General features: G+C 39.7%; 1 protein-coding gene across 1 annotated transcript; it reads right to left on the reverse strand.

Annotated features, from left to right (window-relative positions):
* Nucleotides 1–7,725: 7,725 nt before the first annotated feature.
* On the reverse strand, nt 7,726–9,428 carry LOC130737780 (BAG family molecular chaperone regulator 2-like). Its single transcript, XM_057589623.1, has 2 exons — nt 8,924–9,428; nt 7,726–8,575 (listed from the first exon to the last, which is right to left on the reverse strand). Exons 1-2 carry the CDS (start codon nt 9,159–9,161, stop codon nt 8,349–8,351), a joined length of 465 nt encoding a protein of 154 aa, XP_057445606.1. The 5' UTR covers nt 9,162–9,428; the 3' UTR covers nt 7,726–8,348.
* Nucleotides 9,429–12,555: the final 3,127 nt, after the last annotated feature.

Below are 12,555 nucleotides of genomic sequence, written 5' to 3' on the forward strand. Positions count from 1 at the left end.
GCCATGATCAAAGGGGAAGGAAGGAAAATTATTTTTGAAAACCATAGAGCCATGGGAGTTTCGCTGCCAGTTTCCTATACTGGACAGCGGACTTCAGAGCCCCTTTTTACCTGTTTAAGGTCATCAAATGAAAAAGTGATTAAAATTAAAGTTGTAGATTTTCGAAATATCTTTCCAGACATATAAAAATCATAATTTTTGGTTTAGTAATGTGATCTGGGGGTCATGTTTAGTAACTGTCACACCTGCTGTTTTTCCTGTTCCGGACAGTTAGCTTTAAGGCCTAATATCACCTAATTCTGGGACTCAAATGAACAAATGTGTAACTAGAGAGTTGTAGATATTTAAAATAGCTTTCTAGAAAGGTATCATACGTGATTTTTGGTTGAAAGATGCATTCTGTGGCTCTATTTTTGTGAAAGTTGTTTCTGCTGTCAATATGTTGAAGTTGCGATGATATATTATGCATGAGTGAATGTTCTTGCGTTCCTTTACGTGGATTATATTTATTTTCTTAGTTAATGGTTCAAGGGTCGCTCACCTAGCCGTAATTCCCTTGTAACCCGTGAATGTTGTGTTGTGAAGGTTGTTGTATAAAGAGTATGATAAGACTCTAGGATTGACTTTAGAGACTTAACAAAGAGAAAAGTGTAATAAACTCGCTTGCAAGTAAATGTGAATAATTTGGACATAGGTCAGGTAGACTATGGTCCATGAGAACGATGGTACCTTGCACGCGAGGGAGTTATTTGGGTTGACTGCGGTCTCCCGTGAACCTTGTGGGCCGGTGTGGCTTCACGTGATTTGGTTGACTGCGGTCACCGTGAACTTTTGTGGATCATTGCGGCTCCACGTGAATTGGTTGACTGCGGTCACCGTGATAACCGTGCCTCTGCGGAAGCACGAAGATGGCCATGGAAGTTTTGGTGGGTTGTGTGAAGTGAGATTCCGTTAGTAACTGACTCTTTCCCATAAAAGACATATAATGTACTTATATTATGTTGTTGTTGATTTTGTCATTATCATTCTTTTTGTTGGACCTGACCCTGCTTGTTTGCTATGTGTTTATTTTGGGGGGGGGGGTAGATGGTCGTGAAGATAATGGCGACGACTCATTCTTGGGAGTTGATGCTACGTGACGAGCCGCTACCGGATGACGACTACACTTCTGATGAAGAGGAAGAAGATAAAGAGGAAGGGGCCAAGGATATGGTTGGGTTGTGAGACATCCATTTTTCTTTTGGGTTGAGAGTACCGAGTTTTGGAAGTATTGAACCATTACTTTATTTTAGTTGAGATAGGTTAACTTGATGTAATTTACCTTGAAGTTTTCTTCCGGATATTTATTTCATACTATTTTCAATGATTAATAAAGTTTGAGGTTTACGTTGATGATTATTTCCGCAAGTTTGAAATGGTTAAGTTTCGAGAATTTTGTAAAATTGAACTTTGATCATTAATTCAAGATTAATAAGTGAATCGACGAAAACTCTTTACGAAAATTGGTTAATTAGTTACTGTGTAACACTCGAGAAATCGGGGCGTTACATTGTGGTATCAGAGCTCCGGTTGAGAAACCATAGCACTAAGGGTTTTGGGTTTACGAGTTTCCGAACTCGTTGGTGTTTTGGTTTTTGAAAAAGATGTTTTCAAGGCTTAACGGTGAGATTGGGTAGACTTGTTTGCTAAGATGCTTGCTTGGCTGTGAGATTGTCTGTAGTTAGTATCATTGCCGTGATACTTGAGACTAAGTGTTTGATTATATTAAGATGTTTGAACTCTGAGATCGATTGATGGAATGTCAATCGAAGGAAGAGTGGGCTTTGGAATCCCTTTTGCGCCCCATGGTGTACGCCTGTGTGCGTTTGTGTGCACCAGTGCTGTTGGTGAAGCAGAAGGATGGAAGGTCCAGACTATGTGTGGACTACTGACAACTCAACAAAGTGACCGTGAAGAATCGTTATCCGATGCCTCAGATAGATGATTTGATGGATCAACTTCGGGGTGCTGTTGTTTTCTCGAAGATAGATATGAAGTCAGGATATCACCAGATCCGTGTCAAGGACCGCATTCAAAACTCGATACGGGCATTATGTGTACCTTGTGATGCCATTCGGAGTTACCAATGCACCCGTTGTATTCATGGACTACATGAACCGTGTGTTCAGGCCATTCCTGGACAAGTTCATGGTGGTGTTCATTGGTGATATTCTGATTTACTCGAAGAGTATAGGAGAACACGAAGACCATTTGCGTCAAGTACTAGGAGTAATGCGGGAGAAGGAGCTATATTCTAATGGCTCTAAGTGTGAATTCTGGATGGAAGAGGTTAAGTTCCTAGGTCACGTCATATCAAGCCAGGGTGTGGCTGTTGACCCCAGCAAAATTGAATCGATCATGTCATGGGAACAACCTAAGACAGCAAGCGACATCAGAAGTTTTGTTGGACTTGCTGGATACCACAGACGCTTCGTGAAGGATTATGCAAAGTTGACTTCACCGTTGATTCAGTTGACAAAGAAGAATCAACCTTTTGCATGGACGGAGAAATATGAAGAGAGTTTTCAGGAAATGAAGAAGAGACTGATTACTGCACCAATACTAGCCTTACCCAAGGAAGGAGAACCATACGACGTTTATTGTGACGCTTCACATAATGGGTTGGGTTGTGTAATGATGCAAGAGAAGAAAGTGATTGCTTATGCTTCGCGACAACTGAAGATTCACGAGAAGAACTATCCTACGCATGATTTGGAATTGGCTGCTATAGTGTATGCTCTCTAGATTTAGAGGCATTACCTCTATGTCAGTACGTTCACGATCTACAGCGATCATAAGAGCTTAAAGTACTTATTTGATCAGAAGGATCTGAACATGAGGCAGCGGAGGTGGATGGAATTCCTTCAGGACTATGAGTTCACTCTACAGTACCATCCGGGGAAAAGCAATGTCGTAGCCGACGCTCTCAGCCGGAAGGCTATACATGTGTCCTCAATGATGGTCAAGGAGTTAGAACTGTTGGAGGCTTTCCGAGATCTGAGCTTGGACGTTAAGCTCGCACCAGGAAGACTGAGTTTCGGAATGGTGACGGTGTCAAGTGGACTCTTGGAAGAGATCAAGTCTAGACAAGAGACTGATGAAGGGATAGCTGAGTGGCGAAACCGTGTGACTCAGGGAAAGGCACCAGAGTTCTCTATTGGAAATGACAATATTTTGCGATGCAAGGGACGGATATGTGTGCCTAACAATGCAGAAATGAGAAGATTGATCCTGGATGAAGGGCACAAGAGTAGGTTGAGTATCCATCCCGGAATGAACAAGATGTATCAGGACTTGAAACTTCACTTCTGGTGGCCTGGGATGAAGAAGCAGGTTGCTGAGTATGCTTCTACTTGCTTGACATGTCAGAAAGTGAAGGTAGAGCATCAGAAGCCCGCAGGGAAGCTGCAACCACTAGATGTCCCAGAGTGGAAGTGGGACAGTATTTCTATGGACTTCGTGACGGCTTTACCTTTAACTCGGAGGAAATTCGATGCAATTTGGGTTGTTGTTGATCGTTTGACAAAGACCGCTCATTTTATCCCGATCAACCTGAAGTACAAGGTGGAGAAACTGGCGGAGATTTATGTGGCTGAGGTTGTGCGTCTGCATGGTGTGCCGACCAGCATCGTGTCAGACAGAGATTCGAGTTTCACCTCTCACTTTTGGGGAGCCTTGCAGCAGGCCCTCGGAACTAAGTTGAGGTTGAGCTCTGCCTATCATCCCCAAACCGATGGGCAGACAGAGAGGACAATCCAGTCGCTGGAAGATTTGCTACGGGCCTGTGTGTTGGATCACAAGGGCAGTTGGGATGAGATGCTGCCATTGATCGAATTCACTTACAACAATAGTTTCCATGCGAGCATCGGCATGGCACCTTACGAAGCTTTGTACGGTCGGAGGTGTCGCACGCCCTTATGCTGGCATCAAGATGGAGAAAATTTGGTGATTGGCCCGGAATTGGTGCAACAGACCACCGAGGAAGTCAGGAGAATTCAGGAAAAGATGAGAACCGCGCAGATTCGCCAAAAGAGTTACGCCGACAACCGACGAAAGGAGTTGGAATTTCAGGCCGGAGACCATGTCTTCTTGCGGGTTACCCCGATGACAGGTGTCGGAAGGGCAATCAAGTCCAAGAAGCTTACTCCGAAGTTTATTGGGCCGTACCAGATCATGGAGCGAGTTGGACCGGTGGCGTACAGGATCGCCCTACCACCGTTTCTATCCAACATCCATGACGTTCTTCATGTGTCGCAGTTGCGGAAGTACATGGCAGATGATATATGTGTAATTGCATAGTTAAATTAGCACAATCCAACAGTCATGACACATATATCAACACATCCTAGATTAACCATGTAACACTTAGCATATAGATCAAATATCACACATCCTAGATTAACCATTTAGCACATAGCATGTGAATCAATCTAAAAAACAATCAAGAGATGAATAATCATCATTGTCAGCCGAAGCCTCAGAAAACATTTCCCAGTCAAACACAAACAAGTGCATAAACATTAAATCAAGTCGAATTCGTCGACACCTAAAGCATTAACTAATAGTTCAGTGACTAGCCCTCACCTGTAGTTCCTCCAGGGTTATCCTGCAACGCTCCTTCACAATCTTCGCCTTCCTCTCCTGGAAACTCCTCAAATGAACCTTAGAGCAAAAATCACAGAATTTCATCATAATCAATCAGAAACTCAGCACTCGATACTCACTAAGGTTACACGAAGTAGCATATACTCCGAGGTACGATAATCTAACGCGATAGAACAATTCGAAAAAGGAACTCACGGCCACACACATCAATTGTGTGTGCCGACTTTTCTTCGATCAAACTTGGTTCCTACACTATCATTAGTCGTAGCTAAGGTGAATCTAAACTCGGGAAAATGATCGGATCGAAAACTGTCACAGGGGTATTTTGGTCAATATTTTTAGCTCAGAATTTCAAAATTGGAAATTCGAAAAACAAACTTGATGGGGACGTCACCAACGACGTTTATGACGACTAATCCTAATGACACTAAGCTCAGTCGAGAGTTTTCAGCCCAAAGGACGAAACTTTAGCCAAAAATGGGTATTTGAAGCAGAATTGAAACTCGGCGGCAGTTCGTCGAGAATTGGCGAAATGTAATCCGCTAAACATGCTCTTGGGCACGTAGGGAAGAGGTTTAGATAGAAAGATTAAGTTATTTGGACAGTTTTGCAAAAACCTCAAAACTTAGAGCACAGAAAGACATAGAGAAAAATGACGGAATTGACGATCAAAAGTAAGGATTAGCATCTATACCTCGATACCTTCAAGTAGCAATTGTCAGAGCAACGATCAAGAAAGAAACAGCGAAAATCTTTTCTCCCCTCCTTCTCCTTGAGCTCGCGGGTTTGGGTTGCAAATGGTGAAGGGTTTTGGTTTTTTTCTCCTATTTATAGGGGATGGAAAATGCGGGAAAATGAAAATTTCGCGATTCCGATTTTTCCTGCGCCGTCCTCCGTGAATTCTAAGATAGGTTTTGGCGACATAATTCCAAAACTCAAAAGAGGTTTATTGGAATTAAGGTAAACAATCCAAAGTCGGTGTAAATCTATTTTACCCAAAAAACAACTTTTTGCAGTGGATGTCGGAAGAGAAAACTTCCTTCTGAATAAAGATTGGAAACATCAAGAGAAATGGGTGTACGCGTGTGGAATCTTCATTTGAAGCTTCGAATAGAAAAAGTCTTCATCAACCGTTCATTTTAGGTTTCTTGAACTATGAGGGTTTTAGTTTCGGCAAACCTCCGAGGATTGGAATCGGACGTTCGTACATTCTAGGTTTCGCATCGAAACGCTTGTTATAAAAGGATTAAGAGAAATTCTAACATTTCTCTGAAGATTTTTGGAATTAGTTTCCATCGTGTATTTAAGTACAAACTAGCTATTTGCTAGCGTTCTTGCCCTAGGTTTAAGCGAATACTAATCGTGCTATAACTTTTATCGACTTTGATACAATCCTTAGACTTTTCCTGAACTTTCTCCTTTATAAATTTATTCCATTCGATAAACACTTGTTCAGGTTTTCCTTCACGATACATCAAACCTAATCGTGAATAGGAATTTTATTCACTTATTCTAAGCTTAAAACTTGGGTCTCACAAGAACAGCCCAAACTCGTGATATTTGCCTATAAATAGGATTTTAGTCATTTTCTTTTGTAATTTTTGATATCTTTTCATACTTTGTAAAATTCAGAGGTAGATGATTGTCTAGGAGAGTGAGAGAAGGCTTCCAAGCTTGTAATTCAGGTTCTTAGCCAAGCATGGCTCATGGCTAATCTCTCTTCTATTGCTTTGGTTTTCTTTGTAAGACTTTTCATATTTGAGTTAAAATCTTAAGTTCTTTCCAACATGTTCTTCTTATTTTTTTGAATCCCATATTCTGAATTTCAATCTAAGCTTGTATGCATGCTTGTTTTATGCTTTTCTATAATCAGAACGGAAGTTTGTTATAGATTAGGGAACCGATTTGGGATTACCCCTTCTATGTTTGCTACTAGGAATAGAGGAAGGGTTGGGGTTTGTTGGCCTGAATTTGCATGTTCTAAAACCTCATATAAATGACTAGGTACACAAGGAATTAGGCTTAGCTTTTAGTATGAAAGAATTGCTTATGTGAGGAATCAATAAGTGAGTAACTAGGCTATATCATCAAGCAGAGATCCATGAGAACATGTGCTTAGAATGATGTACTTGAATTGACTAGTTGAACAAGAACCCAAAGCATGTTATTTTCTGAATTGTCTTTTTATTTTTCCTTTCCCTTATTACTACTTCAACATATCTCTTATTCAATAATACAAACCTTCATACTCAAGGCTTAAGCTGAATTTAGTCACTCACAATCCCTGTGGTTCGATATTTAAAACCGGGTGGATACGTACACTTGCGGATTGACCAACAAGTTTTTGGCGCCGTTGCCGGGGATTGTTTGTGATTTTCAGTTTGAGTTACGAGTTTGAAGTATTGTCTACCTAAGACTATAACTTAGAGCTGAATGGGAGACAACCCATTGATGAAAGAAAGTGAAAAAAAATAAAATGAACAGTATTTTAAATTTTTGGGTACTATTAGAAATTGAGTGATAGGGTGGAAAATTTAACTCGCTGAAATTTATGCATAGCTCATCCCCTTGTGTTCGAGAAAAATTTTTAAAAATATATTAAGTCTATGGAAGAGTGTGTTCATCAAAGTGTATTTTGTAGTATTTATAGGGCATAGAAACGGAAGAAAATAAAATGATGAATTCAATAGGAGTTTCTTCTAAATTAAGAGAACTCCACGCCTGCTAAAGACCTCTTTTGCCACTACTCTCCGTCATTAGAGGTAATGATGTTTGAGTTAAAAGTATCTAACATTCTCACAAAAAATTCAAGTTGTGAGAGTTACTTAAAAAAATTCAAGCTGTAGTACTTGAACCAATCACCCTTTGATAGCAGGTTAATTTTATGTCATTTTTAATTTTAAGAGAACAGACTGTAAGCACTTGATTCAATCATCTTTTTGAATTGTCCCAACCTTAGCAAAGCTTCTACCTTACCTTTAGAACTGTTAATTTGTAATTTTCTTATGTATAGGCGTGCACGGATGGGTTTATATAATTGAATAATAGGACAGAAACCATCATAACAAAAAATAAAATATATTGTACAATACAAAAGGAATCAATCCTTCTTATAATAAAGCAAACCAGACATGGCACTGCATCAGCTTACACAATTTTATATCAACCAAAGCTTCAGTCACCGGATAAGTACATAATAAAGTTTCTATTCTAACAAAAGTGAACAGAGACCCATCATTACAATAAATTGCACTTTGTTCTAGTCTTGGTAATAAAGAGGAAGGTTGTGTTAGGTTTTCCACAGTCAGCATACAACTTGAAACTCGCCAATAGATTTCATATGCATCAGTAATTCGTATAGACACCTTAGATAGTGGGATAAGGCTTTAGTTTCGGTTACTAATTAAAACCCTTTTGATTCTAGAAAAGTGGTACTCTTTTTCCTTATTAGGTTTTCCTAAGGGGGTTTTTCCTAATAAGGTTTTAATGAGGCCACTTTTGTAGAGTCGATTTCCAAGGGAGGGGGTGGGTAAGTTTAGCAGTAGAAAGATTTTTATCCTTGCCTTTGTCAATGTTGTTACTGTTAATCTCTTATTGTTTCCTATTTGTATTGGGTTGAAGTACCCCTTGTACTTCATTTCAATATAATTATTTTGCTTATAAAAAAAAAAAAAAAAACTAGTAGTGAGTTGGATCAGTTAGAGTCATACGCTGATGGTACAACAAGGGTTGTTAAATGTTTGACCTCTAGCCAAGCCAAGTAGCTTCTTCTCCTTGAGAACTGGGTCCTCAAGCAGCAGAACTTTGTCTTTGTCCTTAACCCCAATCATGTGCAGGAATTCACTGTCATCTCTCTCTTTACCTTTGAAGAGAAGCCTCTGCTCTCTTGGCTCCAAACTTGTTACCAGTGACAGAATCATTTTTAATTCCCCTGAGAATTAGTATTCATTCAAAATTGGTCAAAATCACACTTGAAAATTATCTTTATAGTCCCTAAATTGCACAAAATTAGGACTTTTGGGTAATTAATTAAGAATCAATTAGTTGTTAAAATAGAAAAATAAAAAATGGGGCTTGTAACGGAAATCAGAAAATAATAGAATTTCAGGATTTTTCCAGTTCTTCACCAAAATCAAGATACAAAATATTGTGTTATTAATGGTCTTATTTTAGGATCTTTGTTGAAAATAATAGAATTTAATTAAAAAATTAAAACAATTGTTTTAATACTTGAAGAAAAAGTCCCACTCAAGAGAAAGGGATAGGTTTTAAAACTTACCAAATGTTGAGGTGGATTCAATAGAGATGTCATGCCACTTTGACACAGTAGTGACTCTGATGGTGATCAATCCATCCCCTTCACCAAGATTGCTCTCTCTTTTTTGGACTAGCATGCCACCAGGCCTGAGTTCCCATTTGACTTCAGTGAAACTTCTGCAATCCTTTTCAGCTGGGGATGTTGCTTTGTTCCCATTGCCAAGCTTCGAGATGCTTCTCTTTGACCTCAACTTGATCATCTTTCTCTCTCTCTCTCTGGCCTTTCCTCTTTCTCTGTTTTTTCAATTTAAGATGTTCAGTTTCTTTTGTTGGAAAATCTAAAAGTAGAGTAGTATGGGACTATGGGAAGTTGATGTGGTTAGGCCCTTATATAATACTACTTGGAAGTGTGTAAAAGGACAAAGAAGGCATGAAAAAAAATACTAGCCGCCCTTGTGTTGCAAGAAAGCAAGAGTTGAGGGAACAGAAATGACAATCATGTTTGAACACATGGAAGACAATATGGTCATTTGTCCTTTGTGATGATCTTGGGAAGGGCTAAGGCACATGGGGGAGGGTTATTGAACGAATAGCTTGATTAGCGGGCCAAACACAATTTTAATCAGTTGGTTGGTTATATTTGAAGGTATGAAAAACGGTAGAAAGGGGGGTTTGAATAACGTTTTCAGTATAAAACTTCCACCTTAAAGATTTTGACAAATCTTTCGAGAACTTAAGTGCTAAAGATAAGAGATAGAAAAGCACACAAGGATTTTATCCTGGTTCACTTGATAAATCACTCAAGCTACTCCAGTCCACCCGTTAAGGTGATTTCTTCCTTCTTAGAATGAAGGCAATCCACTAATCAGGTAAGAGTTACAACTGCACTTGAAACCTACAAGTGACTAACAATTACACTGACTTAGCTCACACTAAGATTCACTCTCTTAGTCTTCTCTAGGATCCGATCAACCTTGATCTCCTAAAGGAACTAAACAAACTGTTTATCAAAGAATTGTTTACAAGAGATTTGCTTCTAAAAAGCTAATAGTAAACTCAATGAATTTCAGATGAAAGAAAGCTTAGAAGAATTTAAGTTTCTCTTGCGCGTATGTGAATGCTTCTAGCCGTTTCTTTCAGTCTTCAGCCTCTTTATATACTCCAAGGATTAGGGTTGAGCGTTGCATGGGAAATGCTACCGTTGGAGGGCAGTTCTGGAAAATCCAGCTTCTGCTGTGTCTGAGACTGTTAGGTAGGTCGTCAGGAAGGTACAGTTGCTTTTGTACTTGGATAGCGACTTGACCTTTAAACCTAGGAGACTTCTGATCAGGGGAATACTTCATATTGGAACTTGTGAAGCCGGTTGATCAGAGTCAGAGGGAAAGCCCAGATCCTCTGACCATTGTTTCTTCTGATTCTGAACTCAGAGGGAAGAACATGGTCTTCAGAGTATCTTGCTTCTGGACAACAGAATTTCACTAATCAGCTTCTGGATCTTCAGAGTCTTCTACACCATCAGAATATCTGAGCCTTCAGTGTTTCTTGGTTATCAGACTTTCTGGATCTTCAGAGCTTCTAGTGACTGAGTCCACATCAGAGTTTGTATAACTTCAGAACTTCTGAAGCTTTTCCACTGTTCATACTGAACATGGTGAATGCGAAAGCGTTGCTTGGGTTTCTCTTTATACACAGTGCTTCTGATTTGTGTGAGATTGAGTTGAGGTCAGAGCCTGTAAATAGCACACTCAGAAAAACACGTTAGAGTACCACAATTGTTCATATCAAAAGGTTAACTTGTAATCATCAAAACATAGAGTTGTACTACTAGATCAAAACTTGATCTTACAATCTCCCCCTTTTTGATGATGACAAAACTAAGATTTTTGATGAACAATTCTTAAACATTAAACTGAATTCACTCAGAGTTTAGAGATATAGAATAAGACTTATCCTGATGTGAATAGTTTATCTTGGTCATTCTGAATTCAAGTCACTGCTTGATTTTGAGCTTAGCTCCCCCTGAATCTAATACTTGATGAAAACGTTAGTAAAGTCTAGATTCTGAGCTAAATGATATAAGAGTTCAGAGTGAAAAACTTATGACATAGATGAAAATCGAGTAATCAGAGCGCATAAGTAATCAGAGTCACGGACAAGGTATCAGAATCTTGGGTATCAGAGTCAACTTAGAATCACTTCAGAAGAAGTGAAATGTGTTCCTTGTATTTGCCCAGTGACACATCTATGGTCATGAAGGTGGAACTCTTAAATTCTCCAAAAGAAAAATAAATCACACTAACACATCTTACACATCAAAAACTGGGTTTACTCCCCCTTTTTGTCATAAGCAAAAAGCTTGGGGTGTGAAAAACTTAGCTTGAAGTACAAGGTACTCCCCCTTAGAGAAGGTCTAAGTGTAAAGAAAATGAAAACGATGCAAGAATCAGAGTTAGGCGAAATAAAGAGAAGAGTTAATGCAAGAGAAGAACGTTTACCACCGGTCAAGGGAGTAAAGAGAAGGGTCAGTTACCAAGAACTTAACCTCGAGAAACTGTAGGAGCATTAACTTTCAGAGAGAAAGTGAAGCCTATATAAAGCGTTGGAGAGAAGGTAAGCTTCACACCTCGAACAATTTTCAGTAAGGAAAAAAAAATGGCATCATACATCGTAGCACTAGAAGAGCTGAGGAAGAAGGCCTTCGAGGAGGACTTGTTCCTTAACATCAGGCATCCAGAGGGTACAACGACCATCGCGGAGCTAACACGGACACTGCTGGAAGAGGATCTGCGTCCAGAGTTGAAGAGAGACCTGAGGGAATTTCTTGCCTTCGTGGAGGAGGTGCAAGAACTCAGCCGGCTTGAACTCAAGCTGCTGGAAGAAAAAGAGAGTTTGGAAGAGAAGCTCAAGACTGCAGAAGAGATTCTGGAGAGGGATGAGCTAAAGGACAGGCTCAACAACATCCAGCATGCACTGGAGCGTCTGGAGAAGGATAGGTCAGAGCAGCGCCAGGAGTGTAGAAGAATGAGGAGGGATCCTCCATTCTAGACTTTAGGGAAAGAATGTATGATGTAAACATAAAGAGATTATGAATAAAAAGATTTTTGCAAACACATGTGACAAAAAAAATATATAGATATGCATAGATAATCACAAACGAACAAAGTGGAATAATTAAATAGAAAGAAACAGAGTTTAACAAAAATAAAACAACGTTAAAGAAAAAGAAAAGCGAAGAGATCCTAAAACTAGGGTTTATCAGTTCGACGCAGAAGTTCCATCATCATGTGCTTCATTTCAATTAGCATGGATTCATGAGTGTCAAGACGCTGTTCCATGATGTCGAGTCTGGATGAGCTTGACTGAGTAGAACCGGAAGGAACATTCTGAGCAGCTTGAGGATCTGGAATGGAAGCAGAAGCAGCAAGAGTAAACACTACTGGTGCAAGTGCTTGGCATCTAAGGGCTTCAGCCTCAGCCTCAAGTCGTTCTGCCTCTAGTCTGGCTTGTTCAGCTTGAGCTGCTGCTTGACGTGCAGCTTCTTCTGCTTGAGCTTTCTTTCTCTTGGCTTCTTCAATAGCTTCAAGAAGCTTATGTCTCTGTTCTTGTTCATGAAGAGCCACCCTTCGAGCAAACCTTTGCTTTGCAGCCTCAATC

This window comes from Lotus japonicus, chromosome 2 (genome assembly GCF_012489685.1).
Source record: "Lotus japonicus ecotype B-129 chromosome 2, LjGifu_v1.2".
Classification (NCBI taxonomy): Eukaryota; Viridiplantae; Streptophyta; class Magnoliopsida; order Fabales; family Fabaceae; genus Lotus; species Lotus japonicus.

Coding starts and splice junctions, on each gene's coding strand:
- LOC130737780 (XM_057589623.1), bottom strand. CDS start 9,161: ATGATCAAGTTGAGGTCAAAGAGAAGCATCTCGAAGCTTGGCAATGGG. Junction 8,576..8,923: donor TGAATCCACCTCAACATTTG/GTAAGTTTTAAA, acceptor ACTAATTCTCAG/GGGAATTAAAAATGATTCTG.